The following is a 22,871-nucleotide window of genomic DNA, read 5'->3' as shown; positions in this document are numbered from 1 at the left end:
CACATGGTCACACACGCTGTATAAAACATTTTAACCTTATTTATTTATGTGTTTATATTTATTTTACTTATGTATTAGTTTATTATTTATTTTATTTGTTTTATCTAGTGGGGCTTTGCCATGTAGGGTGTCGTTTCTTCATTGAACCCTCAGAATGAAATATTCCCTCCGCTTTCATGTCTCCTTGTCTAACTTTATTTTCAATCGATCAATAACTGAACATTTTACTGGTTCTACCGATTTACTCAGAAATATGTAATATTCAAAACTGGGGATATAAAAAATCGAGATGTAAAAATTTGATGAAACTGTAATAAGAGCGTAGGAGCATAGGGAAAGGTAAAGAGAGCGAGAGTAAAGAAAGAAGCTAGTTTTTGAAATATATATAAGGCTAGCGATCGATGAGGAGGGTGGTGGGGGGGAGGGGCTGAATGAGCCATCAAACTTCGAAGCAAGATTTTTTTTTTTTTTTTTTTTTTTTTGCGCGGGGGCGGGGGTGGGGGGGGCAAGCGAATCAAGGAGAGACCTCGGGCTGGTGGGCGTGCTGGTGGGCGGATCCTTATACCTATTGATCTGGACTCTTGGCCGAGTGCCTCAGGCCTACTGTCACTCTCCCCCCTCCCCCTCTCCCCCTCTTCACAGGGCACGACACATTAAAGCTCTCCACCGCGCGTGTGACTGTGGCTGCTTATAAAAGTGCTTGCTAGTCGATATGGTCGTGAATCACGTTCCGGACTCGTGATCGACAGCTGTTACCTTCCCGGATGAGAGTTGAGCTCCATGTAGATTGATTTATGGGTAATGTTGAGTTTACACGCGCGCGCACACACACACACACACACACACACACACACACACACACACACACACACACACACACACACACACACACACACACATACAAAAGCTTCAAGCGCTTGTCCAAGGGGGACAGTGAAAGCATGCAGTGTTGAGATGATTTTAAGCCCTGTACGGGACTCGTACTCGGGTCTGTAGCGAGACAGCCCGCAATGCTAACCACTATAGCAATCTGTCTGTGTGTGTGCGCGTTTCTGTATATGTGGATGTAAGGTCAAAGCGGCGACCAAATGACGTGTGTGTCTGTGTGTGCGCGCGTGTATGTGTATGTGTGTGTACACTTCTGTCTGAGCGCAAACGCACGTAAGTTTAAATATGGATATATCTTTTTTTTCTTCAACCAAAATACTGTATAAAAATCTGGCGGACGGAAATTAACGAGAATATTGACTACCTGCTTTGAGGAGAGAGAGAGCGGAGAGGAGAGGGAGAGAGAGAAAGAGAGAGAGAGGGAGAGAGAGAAAGAGAGAGGGGAGAGAGAGAGAGATCCTTGGTGAGGGAGACGAGAGAAAATATCTCCACCATTTCTCTTCATCTTTTAATTCTTCTTCTTCTTTTACTTCTTCTTTTACTTTGACCATAGAAGTCTGACGAATGAAGCGAGATGCGGGAAATATTTCATAATTACCCACAAACCAAGCATAATGATATACTAGAAGAAAAGGTACCAGGAATTTGAGAAAAAAGTAACGGGGATAGGAAAAAGAAGAAAACATACCGGGCATAGGAGGAAAAAGTACCGGGAAATAAGTAAGTACCGGGAATAAGTACCGGGGAATGTAAGAAAAAGTACCGGTGGTGTCGTGAAGCGGCGACGAGCCGGTCGGAAAAGTCCGGTACACCGAGGAAGACGATGACGACATGCGCGCGCATTATTTACGTTGACGTCATAGTCCGTCCAACTGTACTCGATTCCCTCTGGTTCCTCAAGTCTGCAATCCAAGAGAGCGAGTCGCTTTTGAACGACTCTAAGATACACCAGTGGTGCAATCAGAAGGTATAACCACTACCCACCACCAGTGCCACCACCACCACCACCACTACTTCGTCCCCACTCTGACGTCACGGCAAGAACCCGGCCTACACAACAACGGGATAGGAAGGTCTGGGGGACCGCTGCTGAAGCGAGAGAGAGAGAGAGAGAGAGAGAGAGAGAGAGAGAGAGAGAGAGAGAGAGGGGAGGGGAACGATCTCCTCCTCTTCCTCGTGCATGACCTTTAGTTCTGAGCTCTCTCTCCTCTCTCTCTTTCTCTTTCTCCCCATCCCTCCCTCCGTCTCTCCATCTCTCTTGCTGTTTCTCTCTTTATCTCTCTCCCTCTCTCACTCTCCTTGCTCTCTTTATCTCTCTCACTCTCCTTGCCACCTGGCAGTCTACGTGGCACCCCTTCCCGCAGTGCCAGACCGTTCGTGCTTATGAAATGCTGTTTCCACGTGGCCGGCAAGAGAGAGGGCCGGCCACGACTAACCCGCCCCATTCAAATGAGAGGTTGGGGTGGGTGTGCGCCGCACAGACGAATAAAATCGTAAGACACCAGCCAGAATAAAATAACAAAGGTTTCTGTCCCCTCTGTGCCTCACTGCACAGCTCTTGGTATGCGTTGGTATTCCCCAAGTCGACACGTCAAAGTCACAGGCGGCGGCTAGAGGGGGGCAGGGCTGGGGGGGGGGGGTACTGTCTTTATTCATTGGCTGGGCCCATCAGCCCCTTTGCCCTCTGGCGGCTTTCGGTTCTTCCTCCATGCAGCCACCTTCTCTGTGCCTTCGTTTCTTCGTTATCTGTGATGGTGTGTGTGTTGGGAGGGGGGCTGTCTTTCATCAGTGTATATCTCACTTCTCTTTCCTCTTTTCTTCTCTTCTTTTCTTGTCTTCGCTTTGTCTTCTTATTCCCTTCTGTTCTGTTTTCTCTCTGCTGATCACGTGCCCAACTTAAAAAAGAGAAAAATATATATTTTTTCAGTCAAGCTCCCAGGTAGACTCCTTGCCCATCTCCCATCATTTTCAGGCATACATCATTCATTTGATGAAACCATGGCCTACATGTGGTGATGGGGGGGGAGGCGCCCCCCCCCCCACCCACATCTGGGTCATCTCTGTCTCTTTCTCGTAAGCTCTGAGCAAAATCTGCGCCCTGTGCAACGGGCTGGAAGGGCCCGATACGGTGTTTCAGCCTCATCGCCTTGGGGGGAGGGAGGGAGGGGGCAAACACCCCTTCTCCCCCCCACTCTCTCTCTCTCTCTCTCTCTCTCTCTCTCTCTCTCTCTCTCTCTCTCTCTCTCTCTCTCTCTCTCTCTCTCTCTCTCTCTCTCTCTCTCATATCTCTCTCTCTTTCCTCCTCTTTCTCTCTGTCTCTCTTTCTCTTTTGTCTTTCTTCCTCCATTGTTCTCTGTGTTGGGAGTTTGAACTTCTTTTGAAGTGAACAAATCATGACTTACAGATAGGTGGGATGGGGTTGGGGCTTTGGAATCCTGCAACTAGCGAAAGAGTATTGTGGTTGCATGATCAACCAAGAACAGCTTTTGTATGTGTGTGTGTGGTTTGTATGTATATCTATATCTTTTTATGTATGTGACAGACTTTCCAGTATTGTAGTTGGTACCCACAAGTATCTTCATAATTGTAATACCTTATTTGGGTATCTCTGTAAGTGAATATAACCAGTGAAGTAGCTTTGGCTTGGTGAGTCTAGAGTTGGGTGAACTTTGCTTAATCCGTGAAATTGTCCCGCCCTCCCACTTGCTGCATGGGTGTTTTAGAGCGTGTCTTTGCATGGGCACAAAGTGGAACTGATTATGGGAAATAGGGGAAACTAAAAATGGGTGCACACTTTGTACATAATAAAGAATGTACACATGTGTACTTATGACACACATGGGCGAGCACAGTAATATCCACAAGCTTGCAAATACACAATGTACAATTTGGTGTATTTAGGCATATGAATTGTGTGTTTTCTAATTGTTTAATTTGAGTAGTAGTAGTATTTCAGATCTATATAGTGTTCAGATGAATTGGCAGAGTTAGAATGATGTTAGAAATGAGTTTATTACACATACAAGATTAAAATGATGGATCCAGTGCATTGAAATTTTAAAGATAATTCCATTCTGTATAGTACCACTTGAAATCATCTCTAGCAGGTTCTTCTGAACATTTATATATATATATATAATTTTCCTATTGACATTTTATTAAGCCACATTATGTCTGCACTTCAATTTTTTTTTATTATTATTATTATTAAATTTGAATACATGTATGATTGTATGACTTAGAGCTAAAGGTGCTCGCATGACTACTGTCTTCATTTTCTCTATGCATTTGCAATGTCCTTTGTAATGTATCATGTACTAATGTAGATTAATTTGATTCTATAGCTTTATTTCATTATATTAATATATTTTTAACCAAGCCCCAGGATGACTCTCAAATGGCTTTGCTTCCTTCCCAGCTGCTGAAATTTTACATTTACCCCAAATCCAGAATCTGATGCCTTGTTAATTGGATGTGATTGTAATTATCTTGTCCTTTTATATAATCATATATTTATATATTTATTGGCATTTGCTGTTGTAAGTGTGAATGTTGTTAGCAGCGAGATTTTTTTTTTTTTTTTTTTTCTGTGGTCCTTCCTTGGGTGTTCCTTTCCCAGGCATGGGTCACAACTTGCTACTACTGTAGTCAGCTGCCTCTGCTGATGCTGCTGCACCTGCTGCTGCCACTTCTACTGCCACTTCTACTGTACTTCTCACTTGTGTACCCACAGTTGCTGCTTTGTACCCCGTAGCACGACAGGCGCACTGGTTCTCTTGCTGTGTAGGACAAGAGTATGTGTCCTTAGTCCTGATGTGTCCTGTCATCTCTGCAGGACACCTCCCCTTCCCCCTGTCTGCATACCTCCCCTCAGTAGCAGTGGGATGATTTGGTTTTATGTGCTAACTGTTGTCTGGTTTGAGCGTATTCTGCCATCACTGGGCTTGAGGAGGGGGAAATGCTTGTTTTGTAACGCATGTGCTGTTCCTGATGCAGGATACGGCGGACGTCGGGGCAGGAGACCATGCAGCACCTCGTGCCCCTAGCACGCAGGTCCCATCACCACAAAACCACCACCACAACCACCACATGTCGCCAGCTGCTGGTCATCATACCCACCACCACCACAACCACCAAAACTCAAACCACCATGTGGCCTCCACCGGACTGATGCCTCCTCATCCGTCACCTACCACACCTTCCCAATGCCCTAACACCTTGTTCCACAACCCATCACACCCGTTCTTACTCGCTGAGGTGCGTAAATCACAACCCGTCCCAGCTATCACGCTCAACATCCTTGAACCCCTGCCCCTACCCTTCTATCCCTCATGCTCCTGGCTTCAAACTCTCTTATGGTTCTTGCTTGTCACTACCACATACAGTACCAACCTGTGAATAACTCTTGAGGTTATTCAGTAGCTCTTAAGAGTCCCCCATGCCGTGAAGAGAGTCTTCAAAGAATCCTCATGTGGGAGCTCTTTTAGAGAACCAGAGGTCATAAAAGGAATAAAGAATGGCCCTACACAGGTTCCTTCAAGTATTAAAACCAGTCTCAACTTGAGGATGACATGGAGACTCTCTTCAAGAACTGAGGATTTAAAGCTATGGTGGGGGGCAAACTCTCATCAAAGCCATTTATACTCACTCTGTACAACTTTTGTCAGTTTGAGCAAGCGCACGGCGTAGTGCATCCCCATGTGTTTTCGATAATGCATTGCACCCAGGCTGTTCTAGCAACTCGCATGGAGTTTAGGTTAAGTATTGGTCACCAGATGCAATTGGTTTAATGATAGGCTGCTATAGAAATAATGCTTTTCGACTACTTGTGCCCATGTGTATGCTTACAAAGTAAACCTCTTGATGTTTATTTTTATTTTATTATTTATTATTATTATTATTATTATATATATATATATATATATATGTATGTATACACATACATCACTGATGAAAAATGTAGAAGCACATTTGTAAATCAAAACTAAAACCATAGTTGGAACAGATGAAAAAATCAGGAAACGGTGAATCTATATATTTCAACTGTAAGCTATATTCCTCTTCATTAGTACAGAATGAAAGGTAGGTGTTATACTTATATAGCACTCTCTTACAACAAAAAGAGGGACAGGGGGAGGACTAAAGAACTCAGTGGTCTCCAGACATAATATCTGGACTTTGATCACCAACATAGTCAATAGACATCTTCCATCTGACCCCACTCCACATGATCCCAGGTCACCAATTGACTAAGGGAAGGCCTTCTTTAGTCTTTCCCCTGTCCCTCTGTAAGAGTGTTAGATAAATATAGTACCCTCCTCATATTCTGTACTATTGTAGGTTACAGTCCAAATATATAGATTCACCATTTCTTGTTTTTTTCTCCTGCTCCAACAGTTTTTAGTTTTGATTTATAAATGTGCTACTACATCACAAGTTTTCTTCACCTGCTCCAACAGTTTTTAGTTTTTGATTTATAAATGTGCTACTACATTTTTCATCAGTGATGTATGTGTGCATGTGTGTATATATATATATATATAATATATACATGCACATACACATATACATAAGTACATCACATACATATGTATGTATGTATTTTTAAATACAGTGTGACTAATAAAGGTCAATTACACTCATGACCAGTAATAATTGTTGCCTTGAATTTCGCTGACTGGAAACCCCCCTCAATCCTTTATTGGCTGGCAACAGTTTTCAGGACCTCCCATAGAACTCTCTGGGAAGAAACTTTAGACTGTTGTTTGTTGTAATAGGTAGTGCAAGACTAAGTGTGGAATGACAAGGTGATAGTATCTGGCACAGATTGGTGATGCCACTTCCTGTCTGTGTAATTCATCCCAAGTAGCTTTCATTTGCAGAGGTCCCTCATATGAACACATATTCGAATAACTTGCTTAGCACACATTCACATAACCCCTTCATACCCTGCAGTTGTATAACTTGGCATGGTGTATTTGCATACTTCAAATAAAATCTCTGACATTAAAAGTACCTGTCACAATTTGCTCATTTCATAGACATTGGGATAAAGTAATGCATTTGTGTGTATGCATGTATATGTGTATGTATATGTATGTTGTGTTTATACTTTTTATTCTGAGCATGTGTGTGTGTACACTGAGTGTGCACAGGAAGAGGTTTCAGGGACATATGGGAAGGGACATTCTGAAAAGGATGGACAGGCCTTTTGGTTTCTTCTGCCAAAGTTACCTACCACGAAAGGACATAGTCCACCTGGCCAGACTGCGGTGTGGCCACCACCCAGCACTTCTAAACTACCAGAAGAGGCTGGATGACCGCATTGTGAACAGCTGCCCAGGATGTAACACTTCACCCCATACCATACAACACATAATGGAAGACTGCATTATACACCATCATGCACGCAAACAACACAACATACACTCTATAAAGGATTTGTGGGAAAACCCAGTTTCGGCTGTGGCATTCCTTGGGGAGACGGGACTGCTCGGACAGACAGTCTAGGGAACGACAACAACAACAACAACAACAACCATTTTCTGTTGTTCTTTTTTCGTTTACTTTGTACAGGATTGGAGCAATACTTATGGGGCACCATCTCTTTTCCTCCATTTATTAAACCTTATCTTGAATTTGTTTACAGTGTTGGCTTAGGTTATACTTTTGTCTAATTAATTCCACAATGGAATAATAGAATCCCTGAGATATTGCCCTTATCGTCACGTACACCATGTAGTTATTGCTGACTCAATCTCTTCACACTGGTGTTGGTGATAAGTTTACATAAAATAGGCCTGGGGACTTTGAATGGGGAAACTGTAGTACATTCTCAACCATGACCTGGTCTTTTAAGCGTCTGGACAAATTTTGTAGTGAAACGGACAAGTTATGTTATAATGAAAAACATGCCCACCTGTCTCACTAGTCCCTTATATCCAAATGTCTGTTATGATTCTCTTTCTCCCTTTCTCTCTCGATAATTCAAAAATTTATTCTATAAGGTAAATATTTGATTTGATTACATTTTCAATACAAAATTTATATTCGATTCAGTATTATAAAACTTCATATTCAATTCAATACTATAAAACTTCATTTGCTCATGCATTCATTACTGTTTGGTTAAAAATTATTTTTTATTAAATTTTGATTGTGCCACACCACTCAGGATTAAGGTGTTTATTGTACTTTCTCACTTGGTTATAAATATTTGGAACACACATCCTTCAAACCACCCCACCCCAACATATTGTCTCTTTCTCACACACTTTCAAAGTTGACATACAAACAAAGATTGTCTAAACTGGAATTACCAACCCTGGAACAAAGAAGAGAAAGAGGAGATCTGTTGGCCATTTACAGAATCATGAAAGCCATGGAAGTCCTTGACAGAGAAGACTTGTTAAAGTGGGATAAAAGAAAAACAAGAGGGCATAAAAAGAAACTCAAAAAGGATAGTCATAAAAGAGATCTGATGAAACAATAGTGTTTGCAAACACCATACAAGAATTTAAGAACAAACTAGATGCTGAGAGATACAAAGACGGGTCACTACATGCATAGCTCCCCTTCCCATATATAGGCAAATATACACACACACACACACACTGGATTTAGACAAGGAAGATCATGTACAACAAACCTGATCTGCTTCTATTTGAGACTAATAGATGTAATACTAGAGAGTGTTGGATGGACAGACTGTGCTTATCTGGACCTACAAAAAGCATCTGATAAAGTACCACACAAGAAATTAATATGAAAAATAGAATTAATAAGGGGCATTGGAGGTAAATTATTAGAATAGATGGAGGACTTCCTGACTGGGAGAAAAATGAGGGTAGTAATTAGAGACAAATACTCGAAGTGGGAAGAAATGATAAGTGGTGTCCCACAGGGGTCGATACTGGCTCCAATCATGTTTGCCATATATATAAATGACATGGATGAAGGAGTTGAATGTTACATGAATTTCTTCGCAGAGGATGCAAAAATACTAAAGAAAGTAGGAACAGAAGAGGATTGTGACTCATTGCAATCAAACCTGGAGAAAATCTGGAAATAGATTCAAAAGTGGGAAGGGAACTTCAATATCAAGAAATGTAGCATAATGGAGTTTGAAAAAAGTAAAAACAGAATTTAAAAAAATTATAGAATTGGTGAAAAATAGAAAAAGAAAATGTACTCAGATAGGGACCTTGGAGTAATAATCAGCAAAGACATGACACCGGATAAACATATAAACAAAATAGTTGGAAAAACCTTCAACCTATTAAGGTCAATGAAAGTGGCATTTGACTATTTGGATGAAGAAATTATTAAAAAAAATATTAGTTACATTGGTTAGACCAAAACTGGAATATGCAGCGACACTATGGACACCCAGTACTAAAAAGAATATAAGGAAACTAGAAAGAATACAGAGAGCAACGACAAAGTTGGCAGCAGCTCTTTCCAAATTAACATACAAACAAAGATTATCCAAAGTGGAACTACCAACACTGGAGCAGAGAAGAGAAAGAGGAGATCTACTGACTATCTATAGAATCATGAAAGGAATGGAAATCCTTGACAGGAATGATTTACTAAAAAATGGCAATGAAAAAACAAGAGGTCATGAAAAGAAACTGAAAAAGGATAACAAAAGAAGAGATCTGAAAAAAATAGCTTCCCACACAGAGTGCTGGATATCTGGAATAACTTAGATAAAGAAACAGTGTGTGCAAATACTATTAAAGATTTTAAGAAAAAACTTGATGCTGAAAGATATAAAGATGGGTCACCACGAGCATAGCTCCCTTCCCGTGTAATACAACTAGGTAAATACAAAGACAGGTCACTATGAGGATAGCTCCTCTTTCTGTATAATACAACTAGGTAAACTAGGTAAATAAACACACACATTAAGAAATGTAGCATAATGGAATTTGGAAAAAGCAAAAATAGAGTATCGGGTCAATATAAAATTGGAAACAGGGAAGTCAAAAAAGTCGATTCAGAAAGGGACTTGGGAGTGATCATCGCAAGTGACTTGACACCTGATAAACATGTCAATAAATTATTTGGAGAGACTTTTAACTTATTAAGATCAATGAAAGTGGCCTTCGACTAGATGGATGAAGAAATGGTAAAGAAAATAGTGGTTACACTGATAAGACCTAAACTAGAGTATGCTGCAACACTATGGGCACCTAGCACAAAAAAGAACATAAGAAAATTAGAAAGAATCCAAAGAGCAGCAAAAAATGGCACCTACACTATCAAATTTGACATACGAACAAAGATTGGAGAAATTACAACTATCAAGATTGGAACAGAGAAGAGAAAGAGGTGATTTGTTGACCATTTACAGAATTATGAAAGGAATGGAAATTCTCGATAGAGACGACTTATTAAAATGGGACAGAAGAGAAACAAGAGGACATGAAAAGAAGCTAATGGACAGTTACAGAAGAGACCTGAAAAAGAATAGCTTCTCACATAGGGTGATTGATGTCTGGAACAAATTAAACAGAGAAACTGAGTGCCAAAACTATACACGATTTTAAGAATAAACTGGATGCGGAGAGATACAAAAAAAGGGTAACTATGAGCATAGCTCTCGTCCCATAGAATATAACTAGGTAAATACATAAAGACTTTGAAAGAAAGATACATGTGGACAGTACTAAAGGATAAAATGTCAAGATGGAGACTAGTAATGAGTGGAGTTCCCCAAGGTTCAGTGCTTGCACCAAATACATTTCTTGTCTCTGTGAGTGACATGATGGAAGAAACAAGAAGCTGTGCCAACATGTTTGCAGATGAAATAAAAATCATGAGAAGAGTGAAAAACGAGGAGAATTGTAGATTTTTTTTTTTTTTTTTTTTTTTTTTTTTTTTTGGAGCCAAGAATGGGTAATGAAAGTTGAGTATCTAAAACTGCAAAGTACTAGACATGGGCAATAGTGGCCAAAGGCCCTTAAACTATTCCTTGGGAAGTAAATCCATTACAAAAGCAAAAGAGGAGAAAGACTTGGAGTGTTGATAAAAGACAACCTGTCACCTGACAGACATATCAGCAGGATTGTGGGAGAGATATACGGACTACTGCAGAAAATTAAAGTGGTGTTCCACTATATGGATGAGATAATGAAAAAAAAATCATCAAAACCTGGATATGTTCAAGACTGGAATATGCATCAGTAGTATGGTCACCACACAGAGTGAACTGTAGAAGCAAGATTGAGAGAATACAAAGGGTACCAACCAAACTGGTCCCCAGCCTGGCAGATGAACCATACGAGGAAAGACTGAAAGTACTGGGTCTCCCAACTTTGAAGATAAAAAGGTGATATTACAGTATTCAGGTTACTAAAGGAGATAGATTGCATTGGCAGAAGTGATGTCCTGATTAAAAATGGGAGGGCTCTAAGAGGTTATGGGAGTAAATTAAGACCACATGTGTAAAGGATGTGAAGAAATACAGGTTTCCATATAGATGCATAAATATGTGGAATAGCTTGGAAGGTGATATAGCCCAAGTTCAAACAGTTCATGAACTTAAATCTGGATGTAATGATTGGAAACTAAAAATATAGATTAAGTTGGAACTGTACATGAATTTGAGGCTAGGTATGATGAAAAATTAGAGAATAGGAGACAGGAGACAGTAAGCATTGCTCCTTTCCTGTACACTACAATTGGGTAAATATATGCACACACACACACACACCATCCTTGTTTATAATGCTGTATCAGTGAAAGCTTTTTACGTCTGAAACACAGCTTGAACTATGAATATATCTCAATCGGCACATACGTGTGTGAGTGTGTGTCTACATAGTGGTAGTATGGGGTTGGAAGTGTGCTCATGGGGTCCCATTCTTTGCTTCCATCAAATTTTGCCTTGAATTAATTTATGGTGTTGGTTTAGATTATATTATCGTGTATGGGTATACCGGTACTTTGATAATCCCACTACTGTTGTGACAGCTTCAAAGCTCTTAGGATGAAGGGGGCCTGGGATCATTATCCTTGCCACACCTGTTGCCCTTTGGCTGATTTTTCAGTGTATATCTTGGACGAAAGGGTTGTACTGCGATGCTCCCAGACATGTACTGTAATTAATCTAAATGGCAAAACATGAAGACTGGGGATTTTTTTTTTTTTTTTTTTTTTTTTTTTTTCTCTCCTCCTAAAAAAGATGTCCAAACATGCAGATATAACAAGCAAACAAATTAATCAACTGGTAGATATAATGTTATATTGCTTTCATAAACAACATAATCTTTAAGATGTCCAAACATACAGATAAAATAAGCAAACAAATTCATCAACTGGTAGATATAATGTTATATTGCTTTTATAAACAACATAATCTTTAAGATGTCCAAACATACAGATAAAATAAGCAAACAAAATAATCAACTGGTAGATATAGTGTTATATCACTTTCATAAACAACATAATCATTAAGATGTCCAAACATATAGATAAAATAAGCAAACAAATTAATCAACTGGTAGATATAATGTTATATTGCTTTCATAAACAACATAATCTTTAAGATGTCCAAACATACAGATAAAATAAGCAAACAAATTAATCAACTGGTAGATATAGTGTTATATCACTTTCATAAACAACATAATCATTAAGATGTCCAAACATATAGATAAAATAAGCAAACAAAATAAACAATGAAATGACATCATATCGCTTACATATACAACATAATCTCAAATTCTCAAACACTAATAACATTCCAATGCCTTAGCACGAAATTTAATTCTAGGCATTGATGATCACATGATTGACAGAGTTGTTTCTACCCATTTCTAACTTAAAATTTCTATGTTTTGATATCTTGAGGCTCTTAATTCTCATGTTGGTATCTAAATGTGAATATTTTTCTGTATGTTTGTGTATGTCCCTAACAAGGTGGAGGATGGAATTTCTTTCCTTGGCCCTTATAGATAATTAGTCCTTTCTTGTTACTCCCTCATCCAATTCCCTGCACCTTATACCCCTTGTGCTCCCTACCCACTCCTACTCCCTATATTGACTCCCCACCAAGGCTCATCTCTTCCTCCACTCACCCCATCATGTGCCAGCACATCTGCCTCCTCCACCTTTTGCCTTTTAGTTGCAAGAACACACTTGCTCCATTTTTGTTTTTTCTCTTACCTTCCTCGCCTATGCAGTGACCTTCCTGGTATGTGTTTATGATATTATTTGATTGGGTTTTTCCTCTGTAAGGTCTAATGTTCATTATCTCGGACTTTAATGGTAGTCACAGCTTTTATGGTGGAAAGAAGCCAGAAGCAACCTTGTCACTATATTGGTAGTCTTTATGGTGCAGTGCACAACAGAATTGCTTGAGAACTAACACAAAGATTAACACTGCCTCACACCTTGTGCATCCCCCAGTTAGGCTTGCCGCCATGACACCATCTGTTCGCAACTCCTCTCCCCACGAACAAGTTGCCAACTTTTAGGGGGGAGGATGGAGGCCAATATCCTTCCCCTTCACATATATTGAGGTTGAACAGGACACCACTCACTTTCCCTATCCTTGTCATCCTCCAGGTAGCTCAGTATTGCATGATTCCTGAAATATACAGTATTCATCAAAAGTATGTGGTGCCTACCCCTTGCAGTGGCATAGGTATGACGAAAAGAGGAAGGTATTTCCTGAGGTCAAATTATGTAGATAGAATGTATCTGGCAACTCCTTGCTGCCACACTGGGCCAACAGAGTGGAGCATGAGGGAGAAACCAGCCAGTCACTCCCACACTGCCATGGAAAGAGCATTTACAGGTAACCCCTCTCTTTGGGACCTTGCCTTTTTTCACACCAGTTTTCTTCATTTCCCTAGGGTATTTTTACCATGACCCCTACAAAGGAGTTAACTAAAGATATAATTGCCCAGTTCATTGGACTCGAAGGCAGACCATGACCCTAAAGAAATTTGTAAAATGTTGAAGGTGGCCAAGTCCAGATTCAAGAGATACATGGTACAATTTTGGGAGGGAGGAGGGCTGGAGATGCCATCCCAGTAACCTGGTCCAGGAAGTCCTAAGAAGATTTCTCTATCAGAGATTTTACTTTTGTTAGTGGATATTACTAAAGTACACTTTATGATATTCAAAACCCTTGGAGAAGTCTTCTTAGGATGTCTTATTTTAGGTTTCTGGGATGGCATCACCAGCCCTCCTCCCTCCCGAAATAGTGCCATGTATCTTTTGAATTTGGACTTGGCCACCTTCAACATTTCACAGATTTCCTTAGTTCTATGGTCTGCCTTCTTTAGCCCAATGACTTGGACAATTTTATCTTTAGCTAATTCCTGTGTAGGGGGCATTGTAATGATACAGACCCTAGGGAAATGAAGAAAACTATGTGAAAAAAGGCAAGGTCTTGAAGAGAGGGTTTACCTGTAAATGTTTGTCCCATGGAAGTGTGGGAGGAACTGGTTGGGTTCCCCCTCACATTCCACTCTGTTGGCCCATCATGACAGCAGGGGGTTGCCATATACATTCTAACTATAACAATTTCACCTCAGAAAATACTTTCCTATTTTCGTCATAAATATGTTGTTGCAAGGGGTAGGCACTGCATACTTTTGATGAGTATCATATATATATATATATATATATATATATATATATATATATATATATATGTATATATATATATATATATATATATATATATATATATATATATATGAGGTCTGTCCAGAAAGTATCCAGGTATTGTGAATATTTGCAGGACTGGTCATGCAATCCTAAAGATAACTTGGCAGACACTGTATCAAGTTTTGTTACAAAGTTGAACATTTGAAGGCAGAAACTATTTGAATGATTAAGAAGGCATTCCAGGACGATTGTCTAAGTAAAGCAGATAAAAATGTGTTACAAATACTTCAAAAAAGGTCAAGAATCCATTGAAAGTGATCCATGATCTGGAAAGCCTTCAAAAAAGCAGAACACCCAAAAATATTGAACATGTGAGGACTGAAATTAATGAGAATTGAAGATTTACAGTATGATTATTAGAAGATGATCTTGGTATCTTGTGAACAAGTGTATCAGAGATTTTGACAGAAGATCTTGGCATGACATGTCTGATGACAAAATTCATCCCGAGTCTCCTGACCCTTGAGCAGAAGGAATTTTGTGCTGAAAGTTCACAGGACTTCCTTCAAGCTACTACAAATGACCCAGATTTCCTGAAACAAGCAATAACTGTAGATCATTCATAGGTCCATGGCTATGACCCTGAAACAAAGCTCAGTCTAGCCTATGGAAGTCACCTGCATCGCCAGAGGTTGGGTCATCCTCAGGTCACTAGCAAGTGAGGGTAGTGATATTTACTCCTTCCCTAGTTCCTTTTCCTTTAGGAGGTTGCTATTTAAGATAGCACCCTCCTCCCAACTTGTACTACTGAAGAGGATTGCAGTTAGCAGTCAAAATATATAGATACTCTTATTCAACTCTTCCAACTGTGGTGTCAGTTGTGATATATAGAATAAATATATATATACACACACATTTTTATCAACCACAATACACTTTAATTCTAAGCCATCAACATCGAGAGACTCGAGGAGGCTAACATGCAGAAATTATATATATATGTATATATATATGCAATAAAAACACGAGGAGCGTGTGTTCACAAATGCGTAAGTAACCACTAGGAAAAGTAAACTGACGAAGCAGAGTGCTTTTGTATAATTACATCTTCAGTGGAGATACAAAGAAGGAATTATAATTGCTTCTTTGTATCTGCACTGAAGATGTAATTATACGAAAGCGCTTTGCTTCGTTAGTTTACTTTTCCTAGTGGTTACTTATGCATATATATATATATATATATATATATATATGCGTGTATATATATATACATATATATATATATATGTATATAATATATGTATATATATGTGTGTATATATATATATATTATATATATATATATTTATACATATATATACATGTATATATATATATATATATATATATATATATATATATACATATATATATATATATATATATATATATATATATATATATACACACATATACATACACATATTCCATTTAGATGCACCTATGGACTACCCCCTTCCATTATATCAGTCCCTTTGAACCCACCCTCCCCTGACTCTCCTACACCATAGACCCCCTGACCTCCTTCCCCTACTTATTTATTGATTTCATGTTTGGTGTCATCTCAATTTTACTAATACCACCCACACTACTCATACAGCTCAATACTGTACTGCATTATCTACTCCCATTAAGCTACCCTTAGTGTCAATAGTGTACTCTCCAACAGTTCTCATTAATGCTTTCAGTCATTTATCTTTGTATCCAAAGTCCCCACACCTTAGAAATTTTTATTGCTGCTCCAGCCCACCCTCCTCCTTCATATTTCAGTTATCTGGACACTATAAACCGACATTTTCACACTTGGGGCTTGGCACTTGATATCTACAGCTCAGTATCGTCCACAAATATAGAAACAATGGTGAAGTGTCACTGATAGTATAAATACACTAATACCCATACCAGGCTAAAGATCTATCACCTCGTGACCACTATTTTTTTCCATTACTTTTTTCACCAAAAGACTTAAGATTTATCGGATGATCTTCTCTTTCCTAGTTGGTGACTTAGAAATTGATCCAACACATTACACAACAAAGTAATGCAAGGTTTTGACCTTGAGAAATCTATGGGAGGGGTCCAGTGTTGGATATCATAAATTTTAGGTGAGGAACGTGAAACATTAAGTAATTGAGAGAGTAAAAAATTTATGGCTTTGGTTAGAATTTTTCATCTTTTACAGTAAATGACAATTGAATAATAAAGCCAGGAGCATTTCATTCCTTTCTGTGGCATCCTTTCCCCTAGTTAAAGTTTATGTTGGGTATATAACCTTGGCAAATTAATCTGAATGTTTTTTTTTTTACCATTGAGTTACTGTTAATAATTCTCATAATAATCTAAACTTTTTTTGTAATATTTGACTGCAAGGAATGTCTGAAGACATTGATTAAGCTTTATATGTCCTGTGCTGTATAAAGTAAATAGGTTTTTAGTTTTTATGTTGGCTGTATGTTAATGTTGAGAAAGCTCTGTTGAAAAGCAATGTAAAGCTTGTATATGATTAAATCAGTTTAAGCAGTAGTATTATTTGACATTTAGAGCTATATGAATTTTTTTCCATAATCCAAATAAGATTTTTGTATAGTGATCAGTGTCCTGAAGTTCAAATTGAAAAGTAGACCAATGATTGTTTCCATGAGTACATGGATTAGTAAATTTGGAATTACTGGTAGTAATGAATAGTGATGTCTGTTGGTAAAGAATTTTCAGTTGTATTTACATGATGAGTTTGCTATTTATTGAAGTATTAAAATGATAGGGATTTTTTCTAGTATTTCATTCATGATATTAAGAAAATGTAATAAATACAAATACATAACAATATAGAATGAGAGAATTAATGAAAGGCCTTGGGTACAGATGGGAATTTGAGAGAGTAGAGCAATCACTCAAGTAAGAGGTGGTTTTGCCATGTTATGAGAATGGGTAATATTGGATATTCTGAAATGATTCATGACTATGGTGTTTGGAGAGCTAGAAGACCAGGATAAAAATGGAAGGATGGGGTGAATGGAGCTTGTGCTCAGGATGTAAAATGTAAGTGTGTGGAAGAGTGATTTAGAGGAGAGTTGTAGATTAAGGCAAATTAATTTTGTTCTCATGATCAAAGGAGAAAGGACTGAAAGTGATGTGCAGATGTCCTTCAGTTTTATTGGAAAAAGAAAATTAATTCTCCAGAAAGTAATTTCATTTATCAGCACAGAACATTTAAGCATTATCAGTCTTTAGCTTTTCTTTTAATATTTGAAAATATAAAGTCAGTAAGGTTATTAATAATTATAACTTTATAATTTCATTTAATTTCTGTATCCCAAGTAAATTTGATGATTTCAATAACTGTCTGGTACCCTTTACTTAAAATTTGACCTTGTTGGTTTGTCACACCAAAGGTAGTGCTTGATTCCTTAAAAAAATGCTTAAAGACAAGTCAGTCCAAATTCAAACCTAAGCTGTTTTGAATTATGTCTTCATGTATTCATTTAGATTTAAAAAATTTCAGGCGGCAGCACGAGGAGCTGGGCTGGATGTGCTAGGACGGGGTGTGTACAGGGGAGGCAGCCAAGGGCATGTGCTAGGGCGCATGCGAGGACCACGAGGAGCACCTGGGCTGAGTGGAGCACGTAGGACATGGAGGGGAACTCCACTACCTCCTGCTCCTCCCCCGCCTCCATTACCTGCTGCAGCTGCTGCAGCAACATATCCAGGAATATTACTTCATTTCCTGTAAGATTTTTTTTTTTTTTTGTACTTTATCATGTTTTTTCTTGGGATTCCTAAATTAATGTGGATAGATGGGAAATTAGTAGCTTAGGAAATAACAGTGAGGTTTTGTTTATCTCTGCCTTGGATACAAAGCAAGTAGGAATGTCAGGCATGAAAAAGAAGAGAGAACCTTCCTATCGTGCCAATAGTTACCAATTTCCATTAAGTAATTGCATTTTCAAAAATTCAAATAAGATTCAGTTTTATATATAGTTGTAGAATTATTATTGTCAGAATTTTGTATGAAAAGATTTATGGGAAGGAAGTGAAAAGAGAACAGGGACAAGTCAGGTAGTGAGGTGAAGGTAAAGAGAATGCTGAGAAACAGAGATGGGCAACTACATATATATATAAATGTAGAGGAGGACTAATGCTTTGATTGTTGTTTCCTTTCCATCTTTCATTTTTTTTTCAATGCTACTTGACTCTCCTCTTTTGCTATCACCTTATTGTTCTCTCCTATTACTAACATCGCTTTCCACCACAGTCAAAGCCTCCTTTTATGCCTCTATATTAATCAGCTGGAAATAATCCACCCATCTTCCTCTCACAGCCTTCACTTCCATTAACAATTGTCTATCTCCACCCTTTACTTTCTTCTCCCTACCCTCATCTCGTTGCAGTCTTTTTCGTTTCTTTCCTAAACATCTTTATTCTTTTCTAGAATTTTATATCAAACAAATACTCCACCTCACATTCACCTTCTCATGGCCTCCTTCACCATGTGTTTATTTTCCACCTATGATAATTACTTAAAAAGATTAATTTAGATATTTTTCTAAGGTTTGGTTCAGCAATTTTATGCTTTCATGACAGGGCTATGCTGTCACACCCGTCACTCCACCAGTACAATGCAGTGGACCCAGGTCCTGCTGAAGCACCTGACACAGAGAATTATGAAGCCTTGCTCCATTTGGCTGAAAGACTTGGGGAAGCTAAACCCAGAGGATTAATGAAAAATGTCATTGATCAATTACCATCTTACAGGTATGGCTTGTCTAATCAAAGTAAAATTCTGCTTCCCATAGTATCAGTAATTTTTGGATGTATAGGAATATATGTAAGGAAAAGAGACCCCGTGTAACTTCATGTAATACCTCATGGAATTTTTCAATGACTAAGTGAGAATGGTCCCACAAGGAGGCTGTTGGCAGTTTCCTGGAGGCCATAGATCTTCTGCAAGAGAGACCAGGGGTAATGGTTTGATTAATTAATTGGAATTTTTCAGGTACACGGGTGAAAAGAGTGACACAAAGCAGACAACCTGCGTCATCTGCATGTGTGACTTCGAACTGCGGCAGATGCTGAGAGTACTGCCTTGCCTGCATGAATTTCACACCAAGTGTGTTGACAAATGGCTCAAGGTTAGGAATGAAGTATTGTTTAGTATAAATATGATTATTATTTATTTATTTATTTATTATTTATTATCATTATTTTTTTTTTCATAATACCTTTCAAGGGGTCTTGGTTGTGTTTGTGGGGATAATGATTATTTTCTGGTCACACTTTAATTAGTCATTCCCATTGCAGTATGTTGGCTCAGCCCATCTATGTTTTTCATTTTGTTGCTTTGCTAATCTCATACCAGGACCTCTATTTAGAATTGGGCACCTTACGATAACCAGTGCATGGATTTTAGCTTACAAAAGTATTCTTTACAAAAGTCAAGGGTTTTTACATAATTGTCTTCAAATGTAGCTATTGGATTTCTATTGTTGATTCCAATGAGATCACCCTTTAAACACTCTCTGTGTACCTTTGGATTTGTGAGTTGGTATTTATTTGGCTTGGTTCCAGTATATATATATATATATTTGTGTTATTTTTTTTTTCATACCTGTATTGATGACTGCTGGCTTATTAAGAAAAATCAGAATAAGACAATTTTGTAGATTTCTAGGAGCTGCAAAAGTAAAGGTGGACCTACAGAAAAGACAGATATATATATGTGTGTGTGTGTGTGTATGTATATAAGAAGGAGGGTGGAGGGGAGTAGAATATATAGGAAATGGAATGGGTGGGAGTGGTTTCTGTGCCTTTTTCTTTTTGGCTACCCCCCCGTGTAAGGGGAAAAAGCCTTTGGTGTATGTATGTGTGTGTGTATATATATATATATGTGTATATATATATATATATATATATATATATATATATATATATATATATATATGTATAAATACATACACATATGCACACACACACACAGTGTGTTGGAAGTAAGTCTTAAAGGAGAGGCTGGAGGAAGTGGATAGCTGTAGGTATTTTGGGTCACATGTGGCAGGAAAGGGAGGAGTGGAGGTGAAGGTAAATTGTAGACTGAGTGAAGCAGGTAAATGCCTTAGGGGATTAAAAAGTGTCATGAGAAATATCCATATGGGAATGGATGCAAACAGGAGACTATATGAAGGAGTGATTGTACCACAGCCACTGTATGGGGCAGAGAGAAAAACATTAAATGTGTTTGAGATGAAATGTCTGAAAAGTATGGTAAGGTTTTCAAGGTTGGGTAAAATGAGAAACAAGGAGAGCTGGGGTAGTAAAGGAGATAGTAAACAGGGCTGATGAAAGATTATTGGGATGGTTTGGACACATTAAAAGAATGAGTGAAGAAAGCTTAGTAAAAAAGGTGTGGAAGGCAGAGGTGGAGGAAGTAAACATTAAGGGACACCAGAGGATGAGATGGATGGATGGGGTGAAAGGGGCATTGATCAAGAGGGGAATGTCTGTTGAGCAAGGAAGGGAGAAGGTAGGAGATAGAGGTTAGTGGAGAATATGTATGAATGATATTTTGATGCAGCCTGAAGGAATTTCTCCCTGTCTTCTCTTTTTCTGCATGAGGGGACAGATAGGGGGGGGTTACTGATTAAGTGAAATGACTTTGCTGTGGATGTGCTGTGTCTTACTGCATTGCTTCAAATCTAGGGCAGTGGGCAGGATACAGGGATGACCTTTCATCCATGAGGAGCTAAGATGAGAGGAAAGAAAGTGTGGGTTAAGGAAAGGAAGAGGGTACATAGCTCAAATTTTGAAGTAAACCAGATATGTTAAGAGGTTTTTGCCAAAAGTGAGGATGCCTTGGACTTTCATGGATTTGTAGAAGGCATATGACAGGGTTGACAGGAAGTTATTATGGGATGTGTTGCAAACGAATGGGATGGAGAGAAAGCTGTTGAGGAAAGCAAAAAGTGAGTAGTAAAGTTTGTGTTAGGATAGAGAATGGAGAAAGTGAATGGTTTGAGGTGAAAGTGGGAATGTGCTAGAGTTCTGTTATGGCACCATGGTTGCTCAATGTGTACATGGATGGCACGGTATAGGAGGTAAACATGAGAGTGATGGGTTGGGGTTTGGAGCTGGTAAATAAAAGTGGAAGGAAGTGGGAGGTGAGCCAGTTGTGGTTTGTGGATGACACTGCCTGTGGCTGGGTCAGAAGAGGGTCAAGGGCATCTAGTGGTAGAGATTAGGAGGGTATATAAGAGGAGTGAGCAAACACCCAAACTTACTTAGACAAACTAGAACAATGGCTTGGGATAGAATGGAGACCTCCCCTGAGGAGTCAAAAGTAACATTGCTCACTCCAGACAACTATGAATGAAAGAAAAATCCAATAGTAAAATTGAATGACCAAACCATACATCAAGAATGTGACAGTAAAAATGGACAAGAAAATAAACATAATAAAATCAGTAGCAAGCACAAGCTGCGATCATCAAAAGAAAACCAAAATCAGAGGCTACCAACAGTTCTTAACCCCTTCCATATGGTGCCGCACACGTAGGCGGCATGAGGAGCAAGTGGCTACGCGAGGCTGCCATATCGGCGTCTTGATTATATTTATTGTAGTTGCCCCTGCGTAATGACATACTCTCTAAACTGTCTTCATCACATTTTCTATGGTTATCAAAATTCATGGGTGAAAGAGAGAACGATCGATATAAGCGGTGACTATATTTTATGATGCGAGTATTATTACGACACATCGTACGTCGGACAGCTAATGCTGCCCGCGAGATTTTGAACCGTACTGAAGAGGTTAAGAAACTTATTCAACTATGCCTGCACAGTGTAGTTCCCAAATTGATACCCAACAAACTTCACAAGATAAAATTTACCAATATATAAAAAGGCTTCTTTCCCCAAATATAAGGGGGGGGGGGATAGCCAACCATGGTGTGCACCCACCCTGCCCATCCCACACCCATTTCTTTTCCCTTCTGTCTTAGGTTCTTGTGGATGAAGGGTCATCCATGCCCACCACCCACTGCCTGAAGTAATGTAGTAAGACACAGCACCTTCACATCATGGCCTGACAGCCAATGCTGGTTTACCCCCACTGCTTCATTTCCTTTGTGATCCTCCTTCCTCATCAACTTATGAGTAAATAAAGAAGTTGAGGAGAAATCAATTCAGGCTGCATTAGTTTATCATCCATTCACAACACAAAACAAAACATTGAAAAAAATAACAGGATACTCCAAAACCACCTCAATAGAATATCTGTATAGATAAATCAAAATCCTCTCCATAGACCACCACATGGAATTGATGAC

At 38.9% G+C, this 22,871-nt stretch overlaps 1 protein-coding gene across 5 annotated transcripts in view; it reads left to right on the top strand.

Annotated features, from left to right (window-relative positions):
* LOC143021605 (uncharacterized) overlaps window positions 1–22,871 on the top strand; it is a 477,388-nt gene that overhangs the window by 446,709 nt on the left and 7,808 nt on the right. For 4 of the 5 annotated variants that reach the window (XM_076179208.1, XM_076179214.1, XM_076179227.1 and 1 more), the window contains 4 exons: window positions 4,885–5,145; window positions 18,059–18,282; window positions 19,138–19,308; window positions 19,550–19,685. In XM_076179208.1, coding sequence (XP_076035323.1) covers window positions 4,885–5,145; window positions 18,059–18,282; window positions 19,138–19,308; window positions 19,550–19,685 — 792 coding nt within the window. The remainder of the gene's footprint in view (window positions 1–4,884; window positions 5,146–18,058; window positions 18,283–19,137; window positions 19,309–19,549; window positions 19,686–22,871) is intronic. The other variant, XM_076179235.1, reaches the window with a different exon arrangement.

Source organism: Oratosquilla oratoria, chromosome 3, assembly GCF_046742065.1.
Source record: "Oratosquilla oratoria isolate Oo_2021 chromosome 3, ASM4674206v1, whole genome shotgun sequence".
Taxonomy (NCBI): domain Eukaryota; kingdom Metazoa; phylum Arthropoda; class Malacostraca; order Stomatopoda; family Squillidae; genus Oratosquilla; species Oratosquilla oratoria.
The sequence above is the reverse complement of the archived record's forward strand: the minus strand, read 5'-3'. Positions and strand labels throughout refer to the sequence as shown.